General features: G+C 42.7%; 1 protein-coding gene across 1 annotated transcript in view; it reads right to left on the bottom strand.

Moving 5' to 3' along the window:
• LOC127915636 (nesprin-1-like) overlaps window positions 1–23,672 on the bottom strand; it is a 29,645-nt gene that overhangs the window by 4,129 nt on the left and 1,844 nt on the right. The window contains exons 3-25 of the mRNA XM_052495862.1: window positions 22,204–22,311; window positions 20,716–20,853; window positions 16,450–16,614; window positions 16,095–16,207; window positions 15,502–15,670; window positions 15,146–15,242; window positions 14,400–14,602; window positions 13,929–14,093; window positions 13,519–13,671; window positions 12,946–13,089; window positions 12,561–12,728; window positions 11,738–11,896; window positions 11,303–11,467; window positions 9,500–9,634; window positions 9,150–9,308; window positions 7,471–7,679; window positions 6,578–6,686; window positions 5,389–5,553; window positions 4,542–4,709; window positions 3,631–3,807; window positions 2,112–2,252; window positions 709–869; window positions 245–395 (exon numbers count right to left, since the gene is read on the bottom strand). Coding sequence (XP_052351822.1) covers window positions 245–395; window positions 709–869; window positions 2,112–2,252; window positions 3,631–3,807; window positions 4,542–4,709; window positions 5,389–5,553; window positions 6,578–6,686; window positions 7,471–7,679; window positions 9,150–9,308; window positions 9,500–9,634; window positions 11,303–11,467; window positions 11,738–11,896; window positions 12,561–12,728; window positions 12,946–13,089; window positions 13,519–13,671; window positions 13,929–14,093; window positions 14,400–14,602; window positions 15,146–15,242; window positions 15,502–15,670; window positions 16,095–16,207; window positions 16,450–16,614; window positions 20,716–20,853; window positions 22,204–22,311 — 3,522 coding nt within the window. The remainder of the gene's footprint in view (window positions 1–244; window positions 396–708; window positions 870–2,111; window positions 2,253–3,630; window positions 3,808–4,541; window positions 4,710–5,388; window positions 5,554–6,577; window positions 6,687–7,470; window positions 7,680–9,149; window positions 9,309–9,499; window positions 9,635–11,302; window positions 11,468–11,737; window positions 11,897–12,560; window positions 12,729–12,945; window positions 13,090–13,518; window positions 13,672–13,928; window positions 14,094–14,399; window positions 14,603–15,145; window positions 15,243–15,501; window positions 15,671–16,094; window positions 16,208–16,449; window positions 16,615–20,715; window positions 20,854–22,203; window positions 22,312–23,672) is intronic.

Here is a 23,672-nt window from a genome sequence, read left to right on the forward strand (position 1 = left end):
TGCATATTGTCTAAATGTTGTGCATACTGTCTAAATGTTGTGCATACTGTCTAGATGTTGTGCATACTGTCTAGATGTTGTGCATACTGTCTAGATGTTGTGCATACTGTCTAGATGTTGTGCATACTGTCTAGATGTTGTGCATACTGTCTAGATGTTGTGCATACTGTCTAGATGTTGTGCATACTGTCTAGAGAAAATGTGGTAGAACATATAAAGGAAATGCAGAGGTGGCTGACAGTACCTTTACTGTGTTGATCTGTTGTCCAAGTGGAGCAGCAGAACTCTTTAGAGCGTCCATTTCTTTCTCTTTCTCAGAGATCCATGAGGAGAAGGCCTCAAACTCTGTCCCAAACCGAGTCCACTGATTCTTCATCCCATCAAGAGCCTTGGTGCTAGAAAAGAGTGTGACTAATTGAGTTTATCACAAAACTGGGTAGCTAAACAACACAACAAAGAGTTCTGAGTCCATATTCAAAACGTGTCTGAGAGTAGAAGTGCTGATCTAGGATCAGGTCCTCCCTCTCCATGTAATGTTTTTCATTATGATCTAAAAGGCTAAACTGATCCTAGATCAACACTCCTAATCTGAGACGTTTTATGAATAAAGGCTCAGATTAGATTCTCGACTAGGAGGAAGAGGAGGAAGCGGAGCAGGAGGAGGAGGAGCAGGAGGAGAAGGAGGGAGAGAGGAGGTGTTGTATATACTCTTTCTTGAGGCCAGCCTCCACTTTGTCCAGCTGTTCGCTGAGGGAGCGGGCTTGCTCCAGTAGCAAGGTGGTGTTATTTGGGCCAAGCTGGATCTCTGCTGCTTTCTTCAACAGGGTGTTCACCATGCAGGCTTCGGCTTCACTCTGCTTTAAAAGCACCTGTTATGGCAACGGAGAATGTGAGAGTCAGAATGTCACTGACACTTTGTGATATGACTAGGTTGAATTATTCTTGAAAGGTTTTAAAATCTTAATTTCACATCTCAATATCTAGCCTGAATAGCAAACCTTGAAAGATAAAGACACGATAAGGAGCCTAAACCACCCAAATATACACTTGATGGGAGAATTGATCACTGATCACTGCACCTGTACATAGCTCATCTGTAAATAGGCCATCCAATCTACCTCATCCCCATACTATATTTATTTATCTTGCTCCTTTGCACCCCAGTATCTCAACTTGCACATTCATCCCCTGCACATCCTACCATTCTTGATTGCTATATTGTAATTACTTTGCCACCATGGCATTTATTGCCTTACCTCTCTTATCCTACCTCATTTGCACATGCTGTATATAGATTTTCCTACTGTATTATTGATTGTATGTTTGTTTATTCCATGTGAACTCTGTGTTGTTGTATATGTGTCGAACTGCTTTTCTTTATCTTGGCCAGGTAGCAGTTGCAAATGAGAACTTGTTCTCAACTAGCCTACCTGGTTAAATAAAGGTGAAATAACATTTTTATATATTTTTAAATGCTATTGGCTCCTTGATTTGTTGCTAGAACTTCCCAGATTACGTTTTGCCGTTGCCACGACAACGTCACAGCACCTATTTGCCTTGCTGTGGCAGAGCTGCTATCCCCGACGTAATGTTTTCGGCCCCCTCTCCCGCCACACTCCCTCTTCCCTTGAGGTTCTCTGCCTGTGTGTGCACAGTTACTGTGACTTCTGTTGCACAGACAGCTTCTCCCCCCCTTATTTGTGGCAGTGGGAAAAGTCACTAAATGCTATGAAACCCCACCCCCCCCAAAAAAAAACACAGAGTCAAATCTCCTCAAAGGCAGCCTGAGAAGTAGTGGAATTTGGCGCAAGACTCTTTCACCAATAAAGTCACTGGAGGGGTCTGAAAACTCGTTATATAGAGACAAAGACGCTAAATTGCCAACACTGGATGGGATTCCGTGCTTCTAATCTGCATTGCTTGCTGTTTGGGGTTTTATGATGGGTTTCTGTACAGCACTTTGTGACATTGGCTGAGGTAAAAAGGGCTTTATAAATACATTTGATTGATTGAATGATTGATTGATTCCAACAGCCCTGCCAACTGTCAACTATCATTCAAAAGTGTCAACTGTCACACTAACATGTTCACTAAATTCACTTCTCACTCACCCTGGCCTGGTCCAGTTCAGTAGCCAGGCTCTCTGGGCTGCTAAAGTTCAGGTCTCTGTCCATGACAGAGAGCGCCCTGGTAACAAACTCCTGCACTGTCCTCTGCTGGCTGTCAAACTCCTGCCACGAAGACAGAGTCACCTGGGGACAAATGGGGACATTCAATACACAGATTAACACCATGACACCTGGGGACAAATGGGGACATTCAATACACAGATTAATACCATGACACCTGGGGACAAACACAGATAATTGATCACAGATAATAAACACATGTACAGATGGACAAACGGGGACATTGCGTACACAGATAATACACAGAGTAACACATGGGGACATTCAGTACACAGATAATACACAGAGGAACACATGGGGACATACAGTACACAGATAATACACAGAGGAACACATGGGGACATACAGTACACAGACAATACACAGTGGAATACATGGGGACATTCAGTACACAGACAATACACAGAGTAATACATGGGGACATTCAGTACACAGACAATACACAGTGGAACACATGGGGACATACAGTACACAGACAATACACAGTGGAATACATGGGGACATTCAGTACACAGACAATACACAGAGTAATACATGGGGACATTCAGTACACAGACAATACACAGTGGAATACATGGGGACATTCAGTACACAGACAATACACAGAGTAACACATGGGGACATACAGTACACAGACAATACACAGTGGAATACATGGGGACATTCAGTACACAGACAATACACAGTGGAATACATGGGGACATTCAGTACACAGACAATACACAGAGGAACACATGGGGACATTCAGTACACAGACAATACACAGAGGAACACATGGGGACATTCAGTACACAGACAATACACAGAGGAACACATGGGGACATTCAGTACACAGACAATACACAGTGGAATACATGGGGACATTCAGTACACAGACAATACACAGTGGAACACATGGGGACATTCAGTACACAGACAATACACAGAGGAACACATGGGGACATACAGTACACAGACAATACACAGAGGAACACATGGGGACATTCAGTACACAGACAATACACAGAGGAACACATGGGGACATTCAGTACACAGACAATACACAGTGGAACACATGGGGACATTCAGTACACAGACAATACACAGTGGAACACATGGGGACATTCAGTACACAGACAATACACAGAGGAACACATGGAGACATTGATCAACACCTTGATATGTTCTGTACTGTTACATCTTCATCTTAGACAGGTCAGCTTTGTAACGCAGACTACTAAGACCACAACAAAAGACATCAGCTAATGGGGCGATTTCCCTGACACATATTAAGCCTAGTCCTGGACTATGAACCATTTTAAATACAGGATCTTATTTAAAATACATTTTTGTCCAGGACTGACCTTAATCTGTGTCTTAGGAAACTGACCCTAAAGCACTGGAACAAGAGCAAGAGGAATTCCAATAACCCCAGAAGGTACAGTCTAGTGAGAGAGGTCACCTCTAACTCCTGCTCCTGTGAGTCCATGGTGTGGTCCATCTTGCTGAGGGTTGTCTCCAGACTCTGTAGGTCCTGCTGTAAGGTCTCCCCCAGCCCCTCCTCAGCCTGTAGCTGACGGCCCCTGGCGATCTGCTGCTGTACATCCTTCCTCTTCATACGCAGACGCTTCAGCTGTTGCTGAAGCAGGAGAGAGGAGACAATCAACGTGTTTGGTGTTTGAAACTCATTTAGAAGCTGTAAATATCATATAGTGTATTACTTTTTGACTGTTCATTATGACGTTATACACATATATATATTTTTTTATTTTACAACCACAAAAAGCATCATTTTCTTTCATTAATACAATATAAAGCTCCATATCAATGTTTGTTGCCTCAACTTAATTATTTAACATTGCAGGAACCTTAGAGAATAGTTAAATCTAATCAAAATAAAAAAAATAACAATAAAATGACATAACAATAGCGAGGCTATATACGGGGGGTACCGGTACCGAGTCAATGTGTGGGGTACAGGTTAGTTGAGGTCATTTGTAAAGTGACTAGATAATAAACAGTGAGTAGCAGCAGTGTAAAAACAAAGGGAAGGGGGGGTCAATGTAAATAGTCCGGTGGCCATTTGATTAATTGTTCAGCAGTCTTATGGCTTGGGGGTAGAGGCTGTTAAGGAGCCTTTTGGTTCAAGACTTGGAGCTCCGATATCGCTTGCCTTGTGGTAGCAGAGAGAGCAGTCTATGACTTGGGTGACTGGAGTGTTTGAAAAATGTTTGGACCTTCCTCTGACACAGCATAGTATATATGTCCTGGATGTCAGGAAGCTTGGCCCCAGTGATCTACTGGGCCGTACGCACTACCCTCTGTAGCACCTTACAGTCAGATGCCAATCAGTTCCACTCCAGTCCGACTTACCCGGTGAACCTGGAGCAATTGCTGGGCCTCCCTGACGGTCTCAGAGTCCAGTATCCTGGTCACCTCCAGGTGTACCTCCTGCTGACCCTGCACCAGCTCATCCAGTGCACCACGCACCTCCTCCCTGAACTGCACACAGTCCCCCACCGCCAGCACCACCTTCTCAGACTGGGAGACAAGAACACAGAGGAAAGAAATGACATTCAGCAACTCTCAAAAACAGTATAGAGAAAAAGGAAACGCTATCACCACTGTTTTTCAAATCAAATCAAATTTGATTTGTCACATACACACGGTTAGCAGATGTTAATGCGAGTGTAGCGAAATGCTTGGTTTTCAAACTAAGGTAGATTAACACTGGAACCAACTGAATATGAAAACGGTCCTTTAACTCTTGGCAGGACAATTGATTCATAAATCTATATTTTATTGTAAAAACCAACTAGTATACAACAAATAGCTTTTTCAGACAAGGAGACAACACAGTGGAAAATGATATGGCCTCACTCAGTGATACGACATCGATCCTAACATCACCCTTAAGAGTGGACTGACAATCCAAAGACAGAGGGAGTGTGGCATTGTGGGTACAAGAGAACAGAAAAGACTGGCACCCAGGCTAGCCATCTAATGCTGTGATTCTTCTGACTCTGTGTCCTGGTGAGCAGGTAAGGATGACAGTATGCTTCAGTGCTCGCGAGCTTATTTCAAACACTTTTATCATCTTGATTATCCATATTATGTTGATCGGAAATGTGTCTTCTGCTCTGCTCTCAACCCTCCCCTACAACTCACAAATATATTTGGGAGGAGCACAGTGTCAGCTGCAGTCCCAGTCTTTCCTTACCTCAGTGAGATAGGAGAGGAGGCCCTTGAAGTTGGTGGAAAGTTTATTGATTGCCCCAGCCTGACTCTGTGCATCCTTCTCGGAGCAGATCTCTATCAGCACAGCCAGCCGGGACTTCAGCCAGCCCAGGTTCCCCTCCTGCAGCTCTGCATCGTTCCTCAGCTCCTGGAGAGGGGAGAGCGGGGAGTGGCATAGGTTATCAAGCTTACCTAAGTCTGTGATAGCCTCAAATCCATGTTGTATGGACTGAAGCCAACTCTATTGTTGCCATGCACCATAAAGTAAGAGCTGAGGGTTAACAAGGTGCAGACCAATGGCACATAAACTCTATATTGCTCCCAGTGATTTACTGGAGAACCATGACATGTATGCTGTATGGCGACGTTAGCTGCCTTCAGGACATACAGTGTCGATACGAGGCTAGATCAGTGATAGCTGCCTTCAGGACATACAGTATGGATACGAGGCTAGATCAGTGATAGCTGCCTTCAGGACATACAGTATGGATACGAGGCTAGATCAGTGATAGCTGCCTTCAGGACATACAGTATGGATACGAGGCTAGATTAGTGATAGCTGCCTTCAGGACATACAGTATGGATACGAGGCTAGATCAGTGATAGCTGCCTTCAGGACATACAGTATGGATACGAGGCTAGGTCAGTGATAGCTGCCTTCAGGACATACAGTATGGATATGAGGCTAGATCAGTGATAGCTGCCTTCAGGACATACAGTATGGATACGAGGCTAGGTCAGTGATAGCTGCCTTCAGGACATACAGTATGGATACGAGGCTAGATCAGTGATAGCTGCCTTCAGGACATACAGTATGGATACGAGGCTAGGTCAGTGATAGCTGCCTTCAGGACATACAGTATGGATACGAGGCTGGATCAGTGATAGCTGCCTTCAGGACATACAGTATGGATATGAGGCTAGATCAGTGATAGCTGCCTTCAGGACATACAGTATGGATACGAGGCTAGATCAGTGATAGCTGCCTTCAGGACATACAGTATGGATATGAGGCTAGGTGAATAATAGCTGGCTTCAGGACATACAGTATGGATACGAGGCTAGGTGAATAATAGCTGGCTTCAGGACATACAGTATGGATATTAGGATAGGTCTGTGAAATCTCTGCCTTGTCTAACACACAGAGCATGAGGGATTCCCATCATACTTACTGTGATGGTGGCCTTGACCTGTCCGTGCTTGCTGGGGTCGTTGGCTCTGTTCCTGAGCAGTCTGAGTTGGCTCTCTTTAGACGAAAGCCAGGCTGACAACTCGGAGAACCTGGGATGAACATGAGCAAAGTATGATCATACTGTATAGCTGTTAGAGGAAATTATAGTTGAAGTGATTAATTATGTATACATTTTTGATTAAAACCATTTATTCTGATACTATTATGTTATGATATGAAGTGTATGGGCTCTTGGTTAAGCTGTTACTGAAAATGTAAGTAAAAACGAATGAATTGTCTGTACCTTGCGGGTTTAAGGGGGAGAGATGATATAGCTTTTCAGACAGATAAGAATGTTTGGGTTGTGTTCCATTAGCATTAGTGGAGAAAAGTATATCTTTTAGACAGTTTGGAATGTAGTTTTATGAGGGGAGTAGAAGAAGATCTCCAGACCTGAATACACTGCGCTGTGGGGATGGGAGAGAGTGTGTGAAACTGATGACGTCATTTTATGTTCTCTCTTTAAAATGTCATGTTCTTTGTATTTTGGGTCAGTACTCACTTGAATTAAACGCTGTTACCTTGGCTTTTAAGACTGGTCTCTTGCTAATTCATGCAAAATGATAAACTTACAACTTATCATGAAATAGATAAGAGTGTGAATTTGGTTTTGGCTACAAAACACATAGGAATTTAGAAATTCCTCTATCAATAGCCATCTAATATTTCAGTTTTCATTAGGTTAAAAAGGATTGGTGGTGTGTCATTAGTCAGTGCATCAATGTGGATAGTGAGTGACTAAGAAAACAAAACAAAATGATATGTTATGTTAACAATGATACAAATCATGATTGTGACAGTCTTGAATCAGTATCATTCGTGAGGCCTTGTTACCTGGTGTTAAACTCCTCCCACTTATCAGAGTGCTGCATCAGATTGTGATGGGTGCTATCTATCTCCTCCCAGAGTTCAGAGTAGGCCTTCTTAGAGCTGTCCAGGGTCTGGTGGGCTGGGTTGCTGTCTGGAAGCTTCTGACACAGTTCCTCTATCAGTTGTAGTTTCTTCTCACACAGAGACTGAGGACCCTTCTCCCTGAAGAAGTCCTGCAGGACGGTAAAGGTACATCGTTCATGTGACAAACTCTCTCACAGGAAGATATCAAGTGCTAAATTAATCTAATTGCTTTTCTGAAATATGCACTGCGGACCAGCACAGTGACTATCATAGTACCAGGCTAGGGGTCCCCACACATTCTCTACATGGGCTAGATCAGGTATTCCCAAACTGGTGTACACGTACCCCCAGGGGTACACGCAATGCTGTCAGGCGTACGCCAAATAAATACAGTGGGGCAAAAAAGTATTTAGTCAGCCACCAATTGTGCAAGTTCTCCCACTTAAAAAGATGAGAGAGGCCTGTAATTTTCATCATAGGTACACTTCAACTATGGCAGACAAAATGAGAAAAAAAATCCAGATTAAGAAGTTAGAGCTCTTCTCTGTCTGCATTAACAAGGACAGCACACAGGTCTTTCCATCATTATATGAGTTTTTATGTGCAAATGAACTCAAGCTTACCGACAATGTCAAATGTGATATAGCGAAACACCTGAGCGAGTTGGGTGCGCAATTAAGCAGGTACTTTCCCGAAACGGACTAGTCATACAACTGGATTCGTTATCCCTTTCATGCCCTGCCTCCAGTCCACTTACCAATATCTGAACAAGAGAGACTCATTGAAATTGCAACAAACGGTTGTGAAAATTAAATTTAATCAGATTTCTGGATTGGGCTGCACTCAGAGTATCCTGCCTTGGCAAATCGCGCTGTTAAGACACTGATGTCCTTTGCAACCGCGTACCTATGTGAGAGTGGATTCTCGGCCCTCACTAGCATGAAAACTAAATACAGACACAGGCTGTGTAGAAAATGATTTAAGATTGAGACTTTCTCCAATACAACCCAACATTGCAGAGTTTTGAACATCCTTTCAAGAACACCCTTCTCATTAACCTGTGGTGAGTTATTCAACATTTTCGATTAACAAATAAGGTTTTATATGTAAGATGGTTAAATAAAGAGAAGATTATTGATTATTATTATTATATTATTATTTGTACCCTGGTCCTATAAGAGCTCTTTGTCACTTCCCACGAGCCGTGTTGTGACAAAAACTCACACTCATTCTTATGTTTAATAAATGTATTGTATAGTGTGTGTGTGGCAGGCTTACAATGATGGCAAAAAACAACATTTGAGAGTGTGCTGACCCTGGTGCTAGAGGGGGTACACAGCTGGAGGTTGAATGTTTGAAGGGGTACGGGACTATAAAAACTACTGGGCTAGATCATGTGATCATGGCAAAGTAAACTCAGTTGCACCATGGAATGACCGATAGAGACTACAACCATCACTCCTATCAGTTCAGGATAGAAACCACAGCCATCACTCCTATCAGATCAGGATAGAGAGCACAGCCATCACTCCTATCAGATCAGGATAGAGAGCATCACCATCACTCATATCAGATCAGGATAGATACCACAGCCATCAACCTGACACAGCTAGTCTCACCCTGTGTTCCTTGATCAGCCTCTCACTCCCCATGCCAACCAGGTGTCTGTTCTCTCTGGTCAGCTCTGACTGACACTCCTGCATGGAAACCATCAGCTTGCTCCGTTCCACCTCTACCTTCAGATGAAGCAGGTGGTAGGGAGCCTCTGTCTGGACATCCTGAGAGAGGGAGTTAGGAACTCTTTCAGTCTCACTCTTAACTATTCAGGACCGACAAAGTGCACAAGACATTGAAGGGGAATGTGATAAGAATACTTGGATCTTGGAACTGTGAAAATAGAATATTTCTACAATTGAAGGCTTTGAATGATTATGCTAGTACATTACCTTTCTGTCAACATGGCACTAACCTTCCAGTGTGTGTGCAGTTTCCTGACTGTCTCCTGCAGACTCCGCTGCTCCTCCCTAGGCACTGTGTCTGTCAGTTCATCACAGGTCTTCAGGAACGCATCGAGGACCTGCTGGTCCAGCTGCCCAAAGAACTCCTGCAAACATTGACAGAGATGTCTCACTGAGATTGTCACAATGTCCACATGACTCTACACCTCCTCCCCTTGTGCTTCTCTACTGAATCCCCAGTCCAGACTAGTGTCATGACTTTGGCCTGGGGGTAGGTTTATGACAGTCATAAATACCTCTTCCCCCCTTTTTCCTCTCTCTACCCTACTGATGTTACATTTGCAAACACCTTGGTTAACATAGAGATTCTGGGAACATCAGAAGGTGGGGGGGGGGGACTAACTATATTCTGGTAATCCGACCAATTGAACATATGCGGTGGTACTTATGAATATGATGTCAGTTCGGTTGTCACCTGAGACATTCTCATCAATGATAAGATGACATAAACTCTACAGTGGAAAGTCTACACATCAGAGTTATTGGATTCACGTGGAATTGTTGTTCAATTTAAATGTTTGAATATTAAATTATTTGTGATCTGATAAAATGTGATTTTAGCTTCTAAAATGTGAGAATTGGGTTTTTATAAGGTTAGGGCTCTGCTCAATCAGTGGCCCGCCCCTGTGAAGGGACATGGGCTATAAAAATGTTCAATCACGCCCTCCTCTCCCTTCCTATATAAAGCCTTGACGACAATATAACCTCCTGTTCCGAGGATGTGTGGACGACGGTCCGATGTCAGAATGGTTCAGATAATAACTACAGAACGAAGCCAACATCAGCGTGAGCTTTGGTTGCGAATGGTATGAACTTTGAACTCTTATTCACTACAGAAGTGAAACCTCCTAGCCGTTGAGTTAGCAACAGCAGCTGCAAATGCAGGTTAGGAAGGAACAGACAGAGTATTCCGTCTACCACACAACGGCGTTACTACAACGTATTCAATTTACCAACAGAGACATTCTTCAAAGGACAAAGAATTCGGTTGGGCAACACTGCCTTCCATCTACCACCAACCTACCGAAGCGGAGCTCAGAGTACATATTTATTGCATTTTCCTTTTCCAAATGGGCGGTAATTTAGAACGCATAAGATACTGTATTTACGATAGCACAGCTTCGCCCTTTGTTCCTCAGTCTTCCCGCTCTTTCACTCAAACCCAGCCCTTTTCTTTTGTGTAACAAGCTGTCATATCTGATCCGCCTGCTAGGGACGTTTTCCTTTATGACGTAATTTGTAATCAAGTTATGATTAATTATGTGTATGTGTAATTCTGTGTGATTAGTTAGGTATTTAGTAAATAAATAATTAAACCAATTTTGTATTGCTGAATCAACTTGTTAGCCAGGGTTCGTGAAGATAACCAAGAATTTACAACTTTCAGATGAGACTGAATTAAGGTGACGATTAATATTGACTGCTATTGATGTAAAATATTACTAGTTCTTTGAGAGTTTATTCGGAAGATAACAGCTCTATAAATATTATTTTGTGGTGCCCCGACTCTCTTGTTCATTACATTTACATGATTAGCTCAATCAGGTAATATTAATATTAATTACAGAGAAATTATTTTATAGAATTGCATGTCATATCACTTAATCCGGCATAGCCAAAGACACAACACTAGCCTGGTCCAGATCTGTTGTGCTACACAGCCAAGTCCTATGGTCATTGTCAGATCTGGATTGTCCAGATAAAATACAGTCTAAAACTATGGTCCTAGCCATGATGCAAGCTTTTGCTCTTACCGTATGTTTTTTTAGCAGATCTTCTGGGTTGCCTCTCTCATTTAGAAAAGCCTGAGCGACTTTCAGCACCTTCTCCAGCTCGCCACGGGAATCATCAAACCTCTTCATTAAGCTGCTGTTGACCTCCACATGATTCTTCCACTCAGTAGACTCGTTGATCATTGCCTGTGATACACAAATAGACATACTCACAAGCAATTCTCATCACCCAACACACAACTGTCCTTCACACAAGTTATTTTGAATTGATGTGAACTGAACATACGCTAGAAGGCTGCTACGTCATTCTGTCTTCTTTACATTATTATCCTCTGTCAAAGCCCCATGATTGATTGATTGATTGGTTGATTGATTGATTGATGTTCCCTCCTTCAATCATTTACACTATCAAACTGTTACACACAACCCATTAAGCGTTGTGTTATGGTACTGTACCTGTGAGGAGGCCTGGAGGTCGGCGACTCTCTTCTGCAGCAGGGCCATGTCCAGGTGTTGTAGGGTCTTACTGCTGTCCAGGGTTCTCTGGACACTCTGATGGTTATTCTCTATCACAGTCAGACACTTCTTACAGCTCTGGGTGAAGGTCACCAGCTCCTGGAGAAAGAGGAGGCAGTGAAGTGTGAAGAGACATTGACATTGGCAGGTAGCCTAGCGTTAGGCAGGTAGCGGTTGAGACCTTTGGGCCAGTAACCGAAAGGTTGCTGGTTCAAATCCCAGAGCCAACCAGGTGAAAAATCTGCACGTGTGTACTTGAGCAAGGCACTTGACCCTAATTGCTCCTGTAAGTTGCTCTGGATATGAGCGTCTGCTAAATGACTAAAACGTTAAATTCTTGACTTGGACTGAAATAGGTTCTGATACTCGTTTTAGGTGCTGGTACTATTTATATTTAGGAGCAGGATCTCAAGCAGTAGAACATTTGAGGTGCCAGTTTTCAGCTCCGGTGAGCTCCTACCCAAGTCAAACACTGCTAATAATGACATAATGGGTCAACTAAGCAGCATGACATTCAATTAAAACATAAATTCACAGTTACTACCTGTAGGTGATTCATGTATAAAATGTATCTACAATAGAGCAAGTCTGTCTAATATTGTTGAATGAAATGCAAGTAACAGTAACTCAACCAAATCCAAACTCTAACCATCCTCCATGCAGTTTCCTCTCTCGTTGCATTCAACCCCTGATCAACCTGTGTTTAGTTGAATACACTGATTGTAAGTCACTCTGGATAAGAATGTGTGATGTAATGTGTCACCTGGCATTTCTGTTTGAAGTCCCTGTGGGCCTCCGAGTCCCTGGAGCAAGTGATGCGGCTGGCCTTCTCCAGGGCCTGGTAGAACCCTGTGATGTTCTTCTCCATCTCCTCCAGAGCAGGCAGCAGGGACTGGGCATCCCGTAGCAGCGGCAGAGACCGCTCCTTTATCTGATGGGAGGAGGACAGTGGGTAGGAGGTCATGGGGGTAATGCCATCTGGAGCAGACTATACTAAAGATGGCTGGTCAGAAAGTCAATGTGATGACGTGGAAAACTGATAGGATTTGCAAAAAGTCATCAACATATGGGCATTGTCTTTTGGTTTTTACCCAACTTTTAACCTAAGAATTCAAACAGAAACAGGTGAGATGGAGATGGATGGTCACCTTGCTCATCTCCTCCTTGATAGAAGCCATGGCAGCCAGCATGGTAGAGACCTCCTCCGCGGGCGTGTCTTTGATCAGCAGCTGGGCGGTGCGGCTGGCTGTCTTACAGGCTGCCTCCATGGCCGGGACCTTGTTCTTGATGTCCTGGAAGGATGTAGTGAATATAGATCAAACATGAGTACTCTTTTCCTTACTTTTACCAAGGCCCGTATTCACCAAGGCGTCTCAGAGTAGCTGCTGATCTCGGATCAGTTTTTACATTTTTTCATTTTACCTTTATTTAACTAGGCAAGTCAGTTAAGAACAAATTCTTATTTTCAATGACAGCCTAGGAACAGTGGGTTAACTGCCTGTTCAGGGGCAGAACGACAGATTTGTACCTTGTCAGCTCGGTTTTGCGCTTTTAGATCAGAATGAATCAAATGACAGGGAGGACCTGATTGTAGAGCAGCACCTCTATTCTGAAATGCTTAGTGAGTATGTGATTGATAGACATCGTAACACTGTGAGCCAAGCTAAACACTTTATAGAGAGTTCAGAGTTTGATAGAAAAGCCCTGTGTACGTTCTGTACCTCAACATCTTGAACGAATGTCCTGACGTTCAGGAAGGACACTTGGACAGAGGCAGTCATCTTGTCATTGGTTGCATCCATAAACGTTTTGAGAGTAGCGATACAGTCCTGATAGTCCTGCTTCCACTTGTCCACCTCGTCCACTCTAGCATACTGCCATGGAAACAGAGGAGCAGGGAATAATAATGATGATTTGAGCTGTGCTTATAAAGTGATGCAGAGATATTATATGACACCTGAGTTTCACAGCCTAAGAATTGTAACTATATAGTGGTTAGCCCTGAGGCATGGCTGTAGGCTCCTATGGCATCTAGGAGTCCACAGCCATGTTTCAGGGCCAATCGTGTGGGATGCTTCTTAATAATCATAATCTAGGTGTGCAGAAAACAGGAGATGTTAAACTAATTTACATGTTTGACTTTAACAAACAGCTCCCTCCACCTCCCGTTGAGAATGAGCAGCTGCTGCTTCAGGTCTCTGGAGACGGTCTCATCGCACGTCTCAATCAGGAAGTTCCCTGCATCGTTCATGTCCAGGTGCTGCTGGATCCAGTGAGGAAGGTTCCGGAAGAAGTCCTGGGGGCGAAAGAAGAGACAAACTCAAACTCTACACAATTGATAGCAACAGTTTGTAAATGTAGAAGATTATTTAAAGGGGCCAACAGTCAGTGTCTACACAGTAAGGAAGAGTATGTAGGCTCAGCGCTTCACAGGCAATGATGTCCCATAGAGCACATCAATCCAATAAGAAGAAGGGAGAGGGAGGTAAAAATGTAAACTGAGATTATCTTTATTCCATGTCCACAATGGTCAAACCATCAGCTGTTGACATGGACTAAATATATGTTTTGGTCTTCCTGATACGTTTAGCCTCATGCTCACCCGTTTGTCATTCTCTGACTGGTTGAGCATCTGCTCCGCGTCCTCCAGCCAGGCCTGCAGTCCGGCCACCGTACTGCTGTACTTCTCCCAGTTAGAGATGACCTCCTCCAGCATGCTACGGACGCTACGCACCTCCACCGACAGGTTCCTCCACTGGGCCGACGCATCCGACAGGAACTTACCCACACCCTCCGCTTCCTCAGCTGGAAAGAAACACAATGAAATTAGGTCGCTCTTCAACATGACATATCATTTTTTTGTGGTTTACTGGGTCACGTCCTAAATTACTCAAGATCTTATTAAAAGAGCCCAATAGAGTGAAGTTCCGAGGCCCTTGAATACATAAATCAAGACAGTAAGGAATTTTCATTTGCAGTGTTTCACATTCAAAGACCTACTGTGAGTATTTGTTACTGTATCATGCAAAGAGTTATTGTCTTACAGGTAATTGTCTTTGAGGAGGAATATAGAGTAGTTAGTAAACAGACAGGCACTGTGATGTTATATCAGATTTCTTGGATTTTTAGTCAGACCAGTGAACCACTAGTGCACAGTCAATCGAAGGCTAGCGTGGGCACCATGTTACATATTGTTCATCAGTACCAAATGAATCTAAACTGACCTTTCTTACAGAGCTTAATGCCTAGAATTTCAAATCAACAGTTGTATGTGTTCCCTCTCTGACAGACAATACAACCAATCAAATGACATCTGAGATAAAACAAGGAAAAGAAAAAGAATCTTACATGAACCATCAGACTTGACGTAGACATCTGCAGATTGCCTGAGTGCCTTAAATGTTGTCTCATACTGTTCGAAGAACATGTGTCCCTCGATGAACGTCTATTGGGAATGATGGTGAGATTAGCATGGAATTATCATGAGGATAGAATTGGAACAATATCCATGGAAATGTTATGGCCAGAAATGTACGCTGTCTAGATCCACAAACTTAGCTTGGTGGTCCTAGATCTGTTTGTGATGTCTTGCCAACTCCTATGGTCATTGTCATGTCAAACATTAGGTTGGCTAAACAGCACAAACAGATCTGGACCACCTGGCTACCACAAACCAGTAGCAACGAATGAAAAGGTCAACTCACAACGTAGCTCTGTAGCAGTAGTTCCACAGAGTCACGGCGGCCATATTTGATGATCCAGGACTTGAGCTTAGACTCAGCCAGGATGAGAAACGCCATCAGACGGTACTTGATCTCCCAGAATTCCAGTTTGATCAGGTGGGCATAAGATGATGTGGACACGTAATTGAATCTGTTGTAAAAAGTAGAAGATCAATCCATATTCTGATCAAACTGATCAATCTTATCGTGTTTATTTTATTTGGATTTTGTCAATGAAGTCAGATGAACATATGGATACCATTTTTATGTCTCTGCAACCAGTATGAAGGAAGATAGAGTTAGTTAGGCAAGTCAATTCTAACTAGCATTAGCGCAATGACTGGAAGTCTATGGTATCTACTAGCATGCTAACGCTAGTTAGCAACTTCCTTCAAACTACACACGGAGACAAAAAATTGTATACGTGAGTTCATGTCATATTTATCCCAGATATGTTTGTGCTGTCTTGTCAATTTATGTTTGTCAAGTCAACGACCATAGGATTTGGGACCAGGCTAAAATTGTCCAGACATTAGTGTAAACACTGAGATAGAGTTGACTGAAGGAGGACTGACCTTTCAGCCATGTCTTGGAGATGTTCAGGGGGGACAGGGACCCCGTTTACTGATCTTTCTCGGTGGATCTGCTGGAACGTCTGTTTGTGGGACTCCAAGTTCTTCAGGATCTCCTGCAACACACAAATGCCCATATCCACAGTCAGACACGTGCACATACACAGTAGATAACAAACCATGTGAGTTCTCATTTAGACTCTAAAAATAAAATTGTTAGTTGTTATGTAAAAATTGTCAGTTGTTTTATGTAACCAACAAAATCACAAATTGTTGGATTTTCAGTACATTCTTACTAGGCCTACCCAAGGATAGTTTTACACCCATGTGGATTATTGGATCTGCTCTTGTTGAATACCTTGTGCTGTTCCAGCTTCCTCTGGATCACATTGGCTGTCTCTTCATGGGCTTGTTGGATGGGAATCTCCTCTCTCTGGGCGATCTCAGCTCGATGCAGCAAGGCTCCGATCACCCCCAGGGGGCCAGGCAACGACTTATCCAGATGGATGTGCCAGTCCAGGAGCTAGTAAAGGTATATATTACATATCCTAAGTCTTTGAGCAGGTGCTGGTTATCAAAATTATTTCATCAAAATTTGGGAAAAAGAGACTCTGCACACTGAAATCTATGCTTCCATGTGGGTTATTAGTGACACATTTGTTTCAACCACTCAGGTCTTCTTCAGGTCCCCAATCAAAGAGGCAGGTTGGCATTCATTGTCATGAATCTTGCGGTGGAGGCAGCTCTGCAGAGTCTGATCTGATTTTAAACCTAACCTTAACCACACTGCGAACACTAATGCCTAACCCTAACTTTAATTTAAGACCAAAAAGCACATTTTTACATTTTTTACAAAATAGACTATTTGGATTTTGCAGCAGGCCTTTCTAGCGGAAATCACTCAGTTTTGCCTCTCGGACAAGATTCATGACAAACCATGTCAACCATGACAAACCATGTCAACCATGACAAACCATGTCAACCATGACAAACCATGTCAACCATGACAAACCATGTCAACCATGACAAACCATGTCAACCATGACAAACCATGTCAACCATGTCAACCATGACAAACCATGTCAACCATGACAAACCATGTCAACCATGTCAACCATGACAAACCATGTCAACCATGACAAACCATGTCAACCATGACAAACCATGTCAACCATGTCAACCATGACAAACCATGTCAACCATGACAAACCATGTCAACCATGTCAACCATGACAAACCATGTCAACTCATGACAAACCATGTCAACCATGACAAACCATGTCAACCATGACAAACCATGTCAACCATGACAAACCATGTTCAACTCATGACAAACCATGTCAACCATGACAAACCATGTCAACCATGACAAACCATGTCAACCATGACAAACCATGTCAACCATAACAAACCATGTCAACCATGACAAACCATGTCAACCATGACAAACCATTCAACCATGAAACAAACCATGTCAACCATGACAAACCATGTCAACCATGACAAACCATGTCAACCATAACAAACCATGTCAACCATGACAAACCATGTCAACCATGACAAACCAATAACCATAACAAACCATGTCAACCATGACAAACAAACCATGACAAACCATGTCAACCATAACAAACCATGTCAACCATGACAAACCATGTCAACCATAACCATGTCACAAAACCATGTCAACCATGACAAACCATGTCAACCATGACAAACCATGTCAACCATGACAAACCATGTCAACCATGACAAACCATGTCAACCATAACAAACCATGTCAACCATGTCAACCATGACAAACCATGACAACCATGACAAACCATGTCAACCATGACAAACCATGTCAACCATAACAAACCATGTCAACCATGACAAACCATGTCAACCATGACAAACCATGTCAACCATAACAAACCATGTCAACCATGACAAACCATGTCAACCATGACAAACCATGTCAACCATAACAAACCATGTCAACCATGACAAACCATGTCAACCATAACAAACCATGTCAACCATAACAAACCATGTCAACCATGACAAACCATGTCAACCATGACAAACCATGTCAACCATGACAAACCATGTCAACCATGACAAACCATGTCAACCAGACAAACCATGTCAACCATGACAAACCATGTCAACCATAACAAACCATGTCAACCATGACAAACCATGTCAACCATGACAAACCATGTCAACCATAACAAACCATGTCAACCATAACAAACCATGTCAACCATGACAAACCATGTCAACCATGACAAACCATGTCAACCATGACAAACCATGTCAACCATGACAAACCATGTCAACCATAACAAACCATGTCAACCATGACAAACCATGTCAACCATGACAAACCATGTCAACCATAACAAACCATGTCAACCATAACAAACCATGTCAACCATAACAAACCATGTCAACCATGACAAACCATGTCAATGACAAACCATGTCAACTAACAAAACCATGTCAACCATAACAAACCATGTCAATTATGACAAACCATGTCAACCATGACAAACCATGACAAACCATGACAAACCATGTCAACCATGACAAACCATGACAAACCATGTCAACCATGACAAACTGTCAACCATAACAAACCATGTCAACCATGACAAACCATGTCAACCATAACAAACCATGTCAACCATAACAAACCATGTCAACCATGACAAACCATGTCAACCATGACAAACCATGTCAACCATAACAAACCATGTCAACCATGACAAACCATGTCAACCATGACAAACCATGTCAACCATAACAAACCATGTCAACCATGACAAACCATGTCAACCCTAACAAACCATGTCAACCATGACAAACCATGTCAACCATGACAAACCATGTCAACCATAACAAACCATGTCAACCATGACAAACCATGTCAACCATGACAAACCATGTCAACCATGACAAACCATGTCAACCATGACAAACCATGTCAACCATAACAAACCATGTCAACCATTTGTCAACCATGACAAACCATGTCAACCATTCAAACCATGTCAACCATGACAAACCATGTCAACCATAACAAACCATGTCAACCATAACAAACCATGTCAACCATGACAAACCATGTCAACCATGACAAACCATGTCAACCATGACAAACCATGTCAACCATGTCAACCATGACAAACCATGTCAACCATGACAAACCATGTCAACCATGACAAACCATGTCAACCATGTCAACCATGACAAACCATGTCAACCATGACAAACCATGTCAACCATGTCAACCATGACAAACCATGTCAACCATGACAAACCATGTCAACCATGACAAACCATGTCAACCATAACAAACCATGAGTCCAAGACCTGAAATAGACATCCATTACAGCCAGTACAACCAAGACATTAGCATGAACCACACTGTTCGAAAAGCAGATGGTGAGCAAAAATCATCCACTCCAGATCACAGTGGTGTTCTGCTCTCAAACAAACTATTAGAGAATAGTCTATCAACTGAACAAACCCCACTCTGTTCCACTCTCTTCAAAACTCTCCTCCCCTCTTAATGAGCACTCATTAAAAGGCTTGCGCCTCACTGAACACTCATTCAGTTTATTATTAAAGCTACAATTCTGGGGACCCATTCTTTCTTGCAAGGGCAAGTATTAGTCTAACTAATAAACACACAGAAAATTACAAGTCTACAGGACACAAATAACAATTTCCTATTGACAGGTTATTGTCTATTTATAATACTCTCTTCGGGCCTGTTTCCCAGACAGAGATAAAGCCTAGTCCTCGACTAAAAAACTAGTTCAATGGAGATTCTACATAGAGTATGCTTTTTAATCCAGAACTACATTAGGTTTAACTCAGAACTACAGTAGGATTAATCCTGAACTACAGTAGGATTAATCTAGAATTAGTGCAGGATTAATCCAGAACTACAGTTAGATTAATCCAGAACTGCAGTACATTTAATCCAGTAATAAAATGGATTAATCCAGAACTACAGTAGGATTAATCCAGAACTACAGTAGAATTATAATCCAGAACTACCGTAGGATTATAATCCAGAACTACAGTAGGATTAATCCAGAACTACAGTAGAATTATAATCCAGAACTACAGTAGGATTATAATCCAGAACTACAGTAGGATTAATCCAGAACTACAGTAGAATTATAATCCAGAACTACAGTAGGATTATAATCCAGAACTACAGTAGAATTATAATCCAGAACTACCGTAGGATTATAATCCAGAACTACAGTAGGATTAATCCAGAACTACAGTAGAATTATAATCCAGAACTACAGTAGGATTATAATCCAGAACTACAGTAGGATTAATCCAGAACTACAGTAGGATTATAATCCAGAACTACAGTAGGATTATAATCCAGAACTACAGTAGAATTATAATCCAGAACTACAGTAGGATTAATCTGTGTCTCTGAGTCTGGCCCATAGATTATGTGAAGGTGTCAGACAGTGTTACTGCACCCTATTTGGGATGGTTGTGAAGAAGCCTGGTGGAATATTGATGTACATAAGAGTTGGCTAAAGGACATGCAGCATGGATCAGACTAGTTGTGCAGGGGTCCACAGACAGTAATACACTGACTCACCGTGCTAGAGATGTGTTCCCACGCCTGCTTGACCAGGGCCTGGTCTACAGACAATTTTCCATCTTTGTGTACCGGCTGCAGCAGCGGCTCTGTCTGCTTCATCTTTATCTCAAACTGCACACGGAAACTCTTGAAGCCCTGAAGCAAAGTAGAAACACGAGTATTAGAGGTGCTTCAACCAATATTCCCTCAAAAACATTTTGGCACTGAGCAAATTTCAGGTCTGCTGAGCGCAAACTTGAACGTTGTGAAAATTCTGTGCACCTTCCAGCGTGCGTTTACTGTGAACACTGAGGCTGTACCCACTTTGAGTTACAGTTTTAACAGCTGCCAAGTACGCTACTGTGGCTATTTGATCATAATGTAGGTCTACTAGAGTGGCCTACCATCAAAAACAATGGAGAACACGCATCCCATAACATTGAAACATGGAAATACTGTATCTGTTCTACCATTCAGCCTATAGTAGCAGTCAATGTGTAGTGTTCAATGTAGGCCTACATTCCATGAGACTTGAAAGAAACTTGCAGGGCTTGACATTAACCTGTTTATCCACTTGTCCTCCAGACAAGGAGGTGATTGAAAATGTTGTGTTGTTTGATGCAAGAAAACACTTTATACCATTATAACACCATTATTATACCATTATTATACCATTATTATAGAGAATCAGACAAATGATGCTACCTTCTGCCCATTGGCTACTTAGCTTATTCAAGCCTCTTTCAAAATACAACACTGCCCCTTCATGACAAAAATAAGCTGTTTACCTGACTCGCTTTTCAAAGATGTCTAGCAATTTACAAATGTTTTGTGCCCTACTGCTGACTACACATGATCTATAACTGGGCTAATAACTCACTATGCAATAGAATCCTACACCAATGCATTTTATCTACAACAAAATATCTTGCATAGTTAGTTTTGCAAACTAAGTCTTGCATAGTTTGTTTTGTTTCGGAATGTTATATTGAAAGTAGCCAATATTGCTTCGATTGGGTCAACATTTCCACAGTAAAGGGAATCGTTGATAGAGTTAACTAACAGGGAAAACTCTAGAAAGTTGAGTGAAGTTCAATCTCATGCTTCTCTCTGTGGGCTGATATTGTTTCTATGCCTCAGTCCCCGGGGAGCTGCGCGGCAGTCATGGGGCTACTTCGCGCCCTCCCGCAACTTAGAGGAAACATTGATTAAGACCCAAGAACCTTCAAAACAAATAAATGAGGTAGTATATAACACATGAAACACAGGGCTGTCAGATATGGGCTGTTCTTAATAGTCGTTCCTTGATTCCTAGTGCCTTCTCTCCACCTCAGCGAGGACATGAGCATACAAGAAATTGAGGAAAGATAATTGAGAAAGAGTCTTGTGGAGTTTTATGGAGCGATGTCACCTCCCTCTTCACCCCCTGGTGACCTGGTACTTAATCTATCATAATATTAGCCAGCTACATGTTGTTTGAGATGTGGTTATTGGTTCCAAGATTACCTGGTACTTGTCGGTGATGTTGCCCTCTGCCCCCTGCACTTGCAGCACGTCTCTCTCCAACTGTTCCAGCCACACCTTCAGCTCCCTCAGAACCTTCCGTTCTTCTCTCTGTAACAAGTCACATTCAGGTTATACAATGCATCATCACTCATCCTCCCCCAACCCCAACAGAGTTCCCAATAAACAACATCATGTGGAACTACTCCTTCCAAATTCAATTCCAGTACTACAGCAAATAAGATTCAAAGAGGAAGTCACAGGAGTCTCTGTCAAACATACCTGGAGAATTTGCTCTATATCTTGAGGAACATACTATCCAGGATAGCAAGCCACATGAAGAGATGCAAACAGCACAGAAATGCATTAGTGGCAGAGAGAGAGCGCAAAAGCAGAGATAAAACAGTACACTGTAGGCAGACACTACACTACACAGCACCATGGCATGGATGGACTTACCTGTAGGTTTGGGATAGAGGGTGCAAAAGTTGAAATGTAGCGAAGATGCAGCTTCAAATGCCACAGGAACGATAACATAGGCAGAGAGATGGAGTGATGGAATGAGTGGCATGACAGAGAGATGGAGAGAGTGGCATGACAGAGAGATAGAGAGATGAAGTGATGGAGAGATGGAGTGAGGGGCATGACAGAGAGATAGAGAGAGTGGCATGACAGAGAGATAGAGAGATGGAGTGAGTGGCATGACAGAGAGATAGAGAGATGAAGTGATGGAGAGATGGAGTGAGTGGCATGACAGAGAGATAGAGAGATGAAGTGATGGAGAGATGGAGTGAGGGGCATGACAGAGAGATAGAGAGATGAAGTGATGGAGAGATGGAGTGAGGGGCATGACAGAGAGATGGAGAGAGTGGCATGACAGAGAGATAGAGAGATGGAGTGATGGAGAGATGGAGTGATGGAGAGATGGAGAGATGGAGATGACAGAGAGATGGAGAGATGGAGTGAGTGGCATGACAGAGAGATGGAGAGATAGCGAGATGGAGTGAGTGGCATGACAGAGATGGAGAGATGGAGTGAGTGGCATGACAGAGAGATGGAGAGATGGAGTGAATGGCATGACAGAGAGATGGAGAGATAGCGAGATGGAGTGAGTGGCATGACAAAGAGATGGAGAGATGGAGAGAGTGGCATGACAGAGAGATAGAGAGATGGAGTGATGGAGAGATGGAGTGATGGAGAGATGGAGTGAGTGGCATGACAGAGAGATGGAGAGATGGAGTGAGTGGCATGACAGAGAGATGGAGAGATAGCGAGATGGAGTGAGTGGCATGACAAAGAGATGGAGAGATGGAGTGAGTGGCATGACAGAGAGATAGAGAGATGGAGTGAGTGGCATGACAGAGAGATAGAGAGATGGAGTGAGTGGCATGACAGAGAGATGGAGTGAGTGGTATGACAGAGAGATGGAGAGATGGAGTGAGTGGCATGACAGAGAGATGGAGAGATAGCGA

The sequence above is a fragment of the Oncorhynchus keta genome, chromosome 35 (assembly GCF_023373465.1).
Source record: "Oncorhynchus keta strain PuntledgeMale-10-30-2019 chromosome 35, Oket_V2, whole genome shotgun sequence".
NCBI lineage: Eukaryota > Metazoa > Chordata > Actinopteri > Salmoniformes > Salmonidae > Oncorhynchus > Oncorhynchus keta.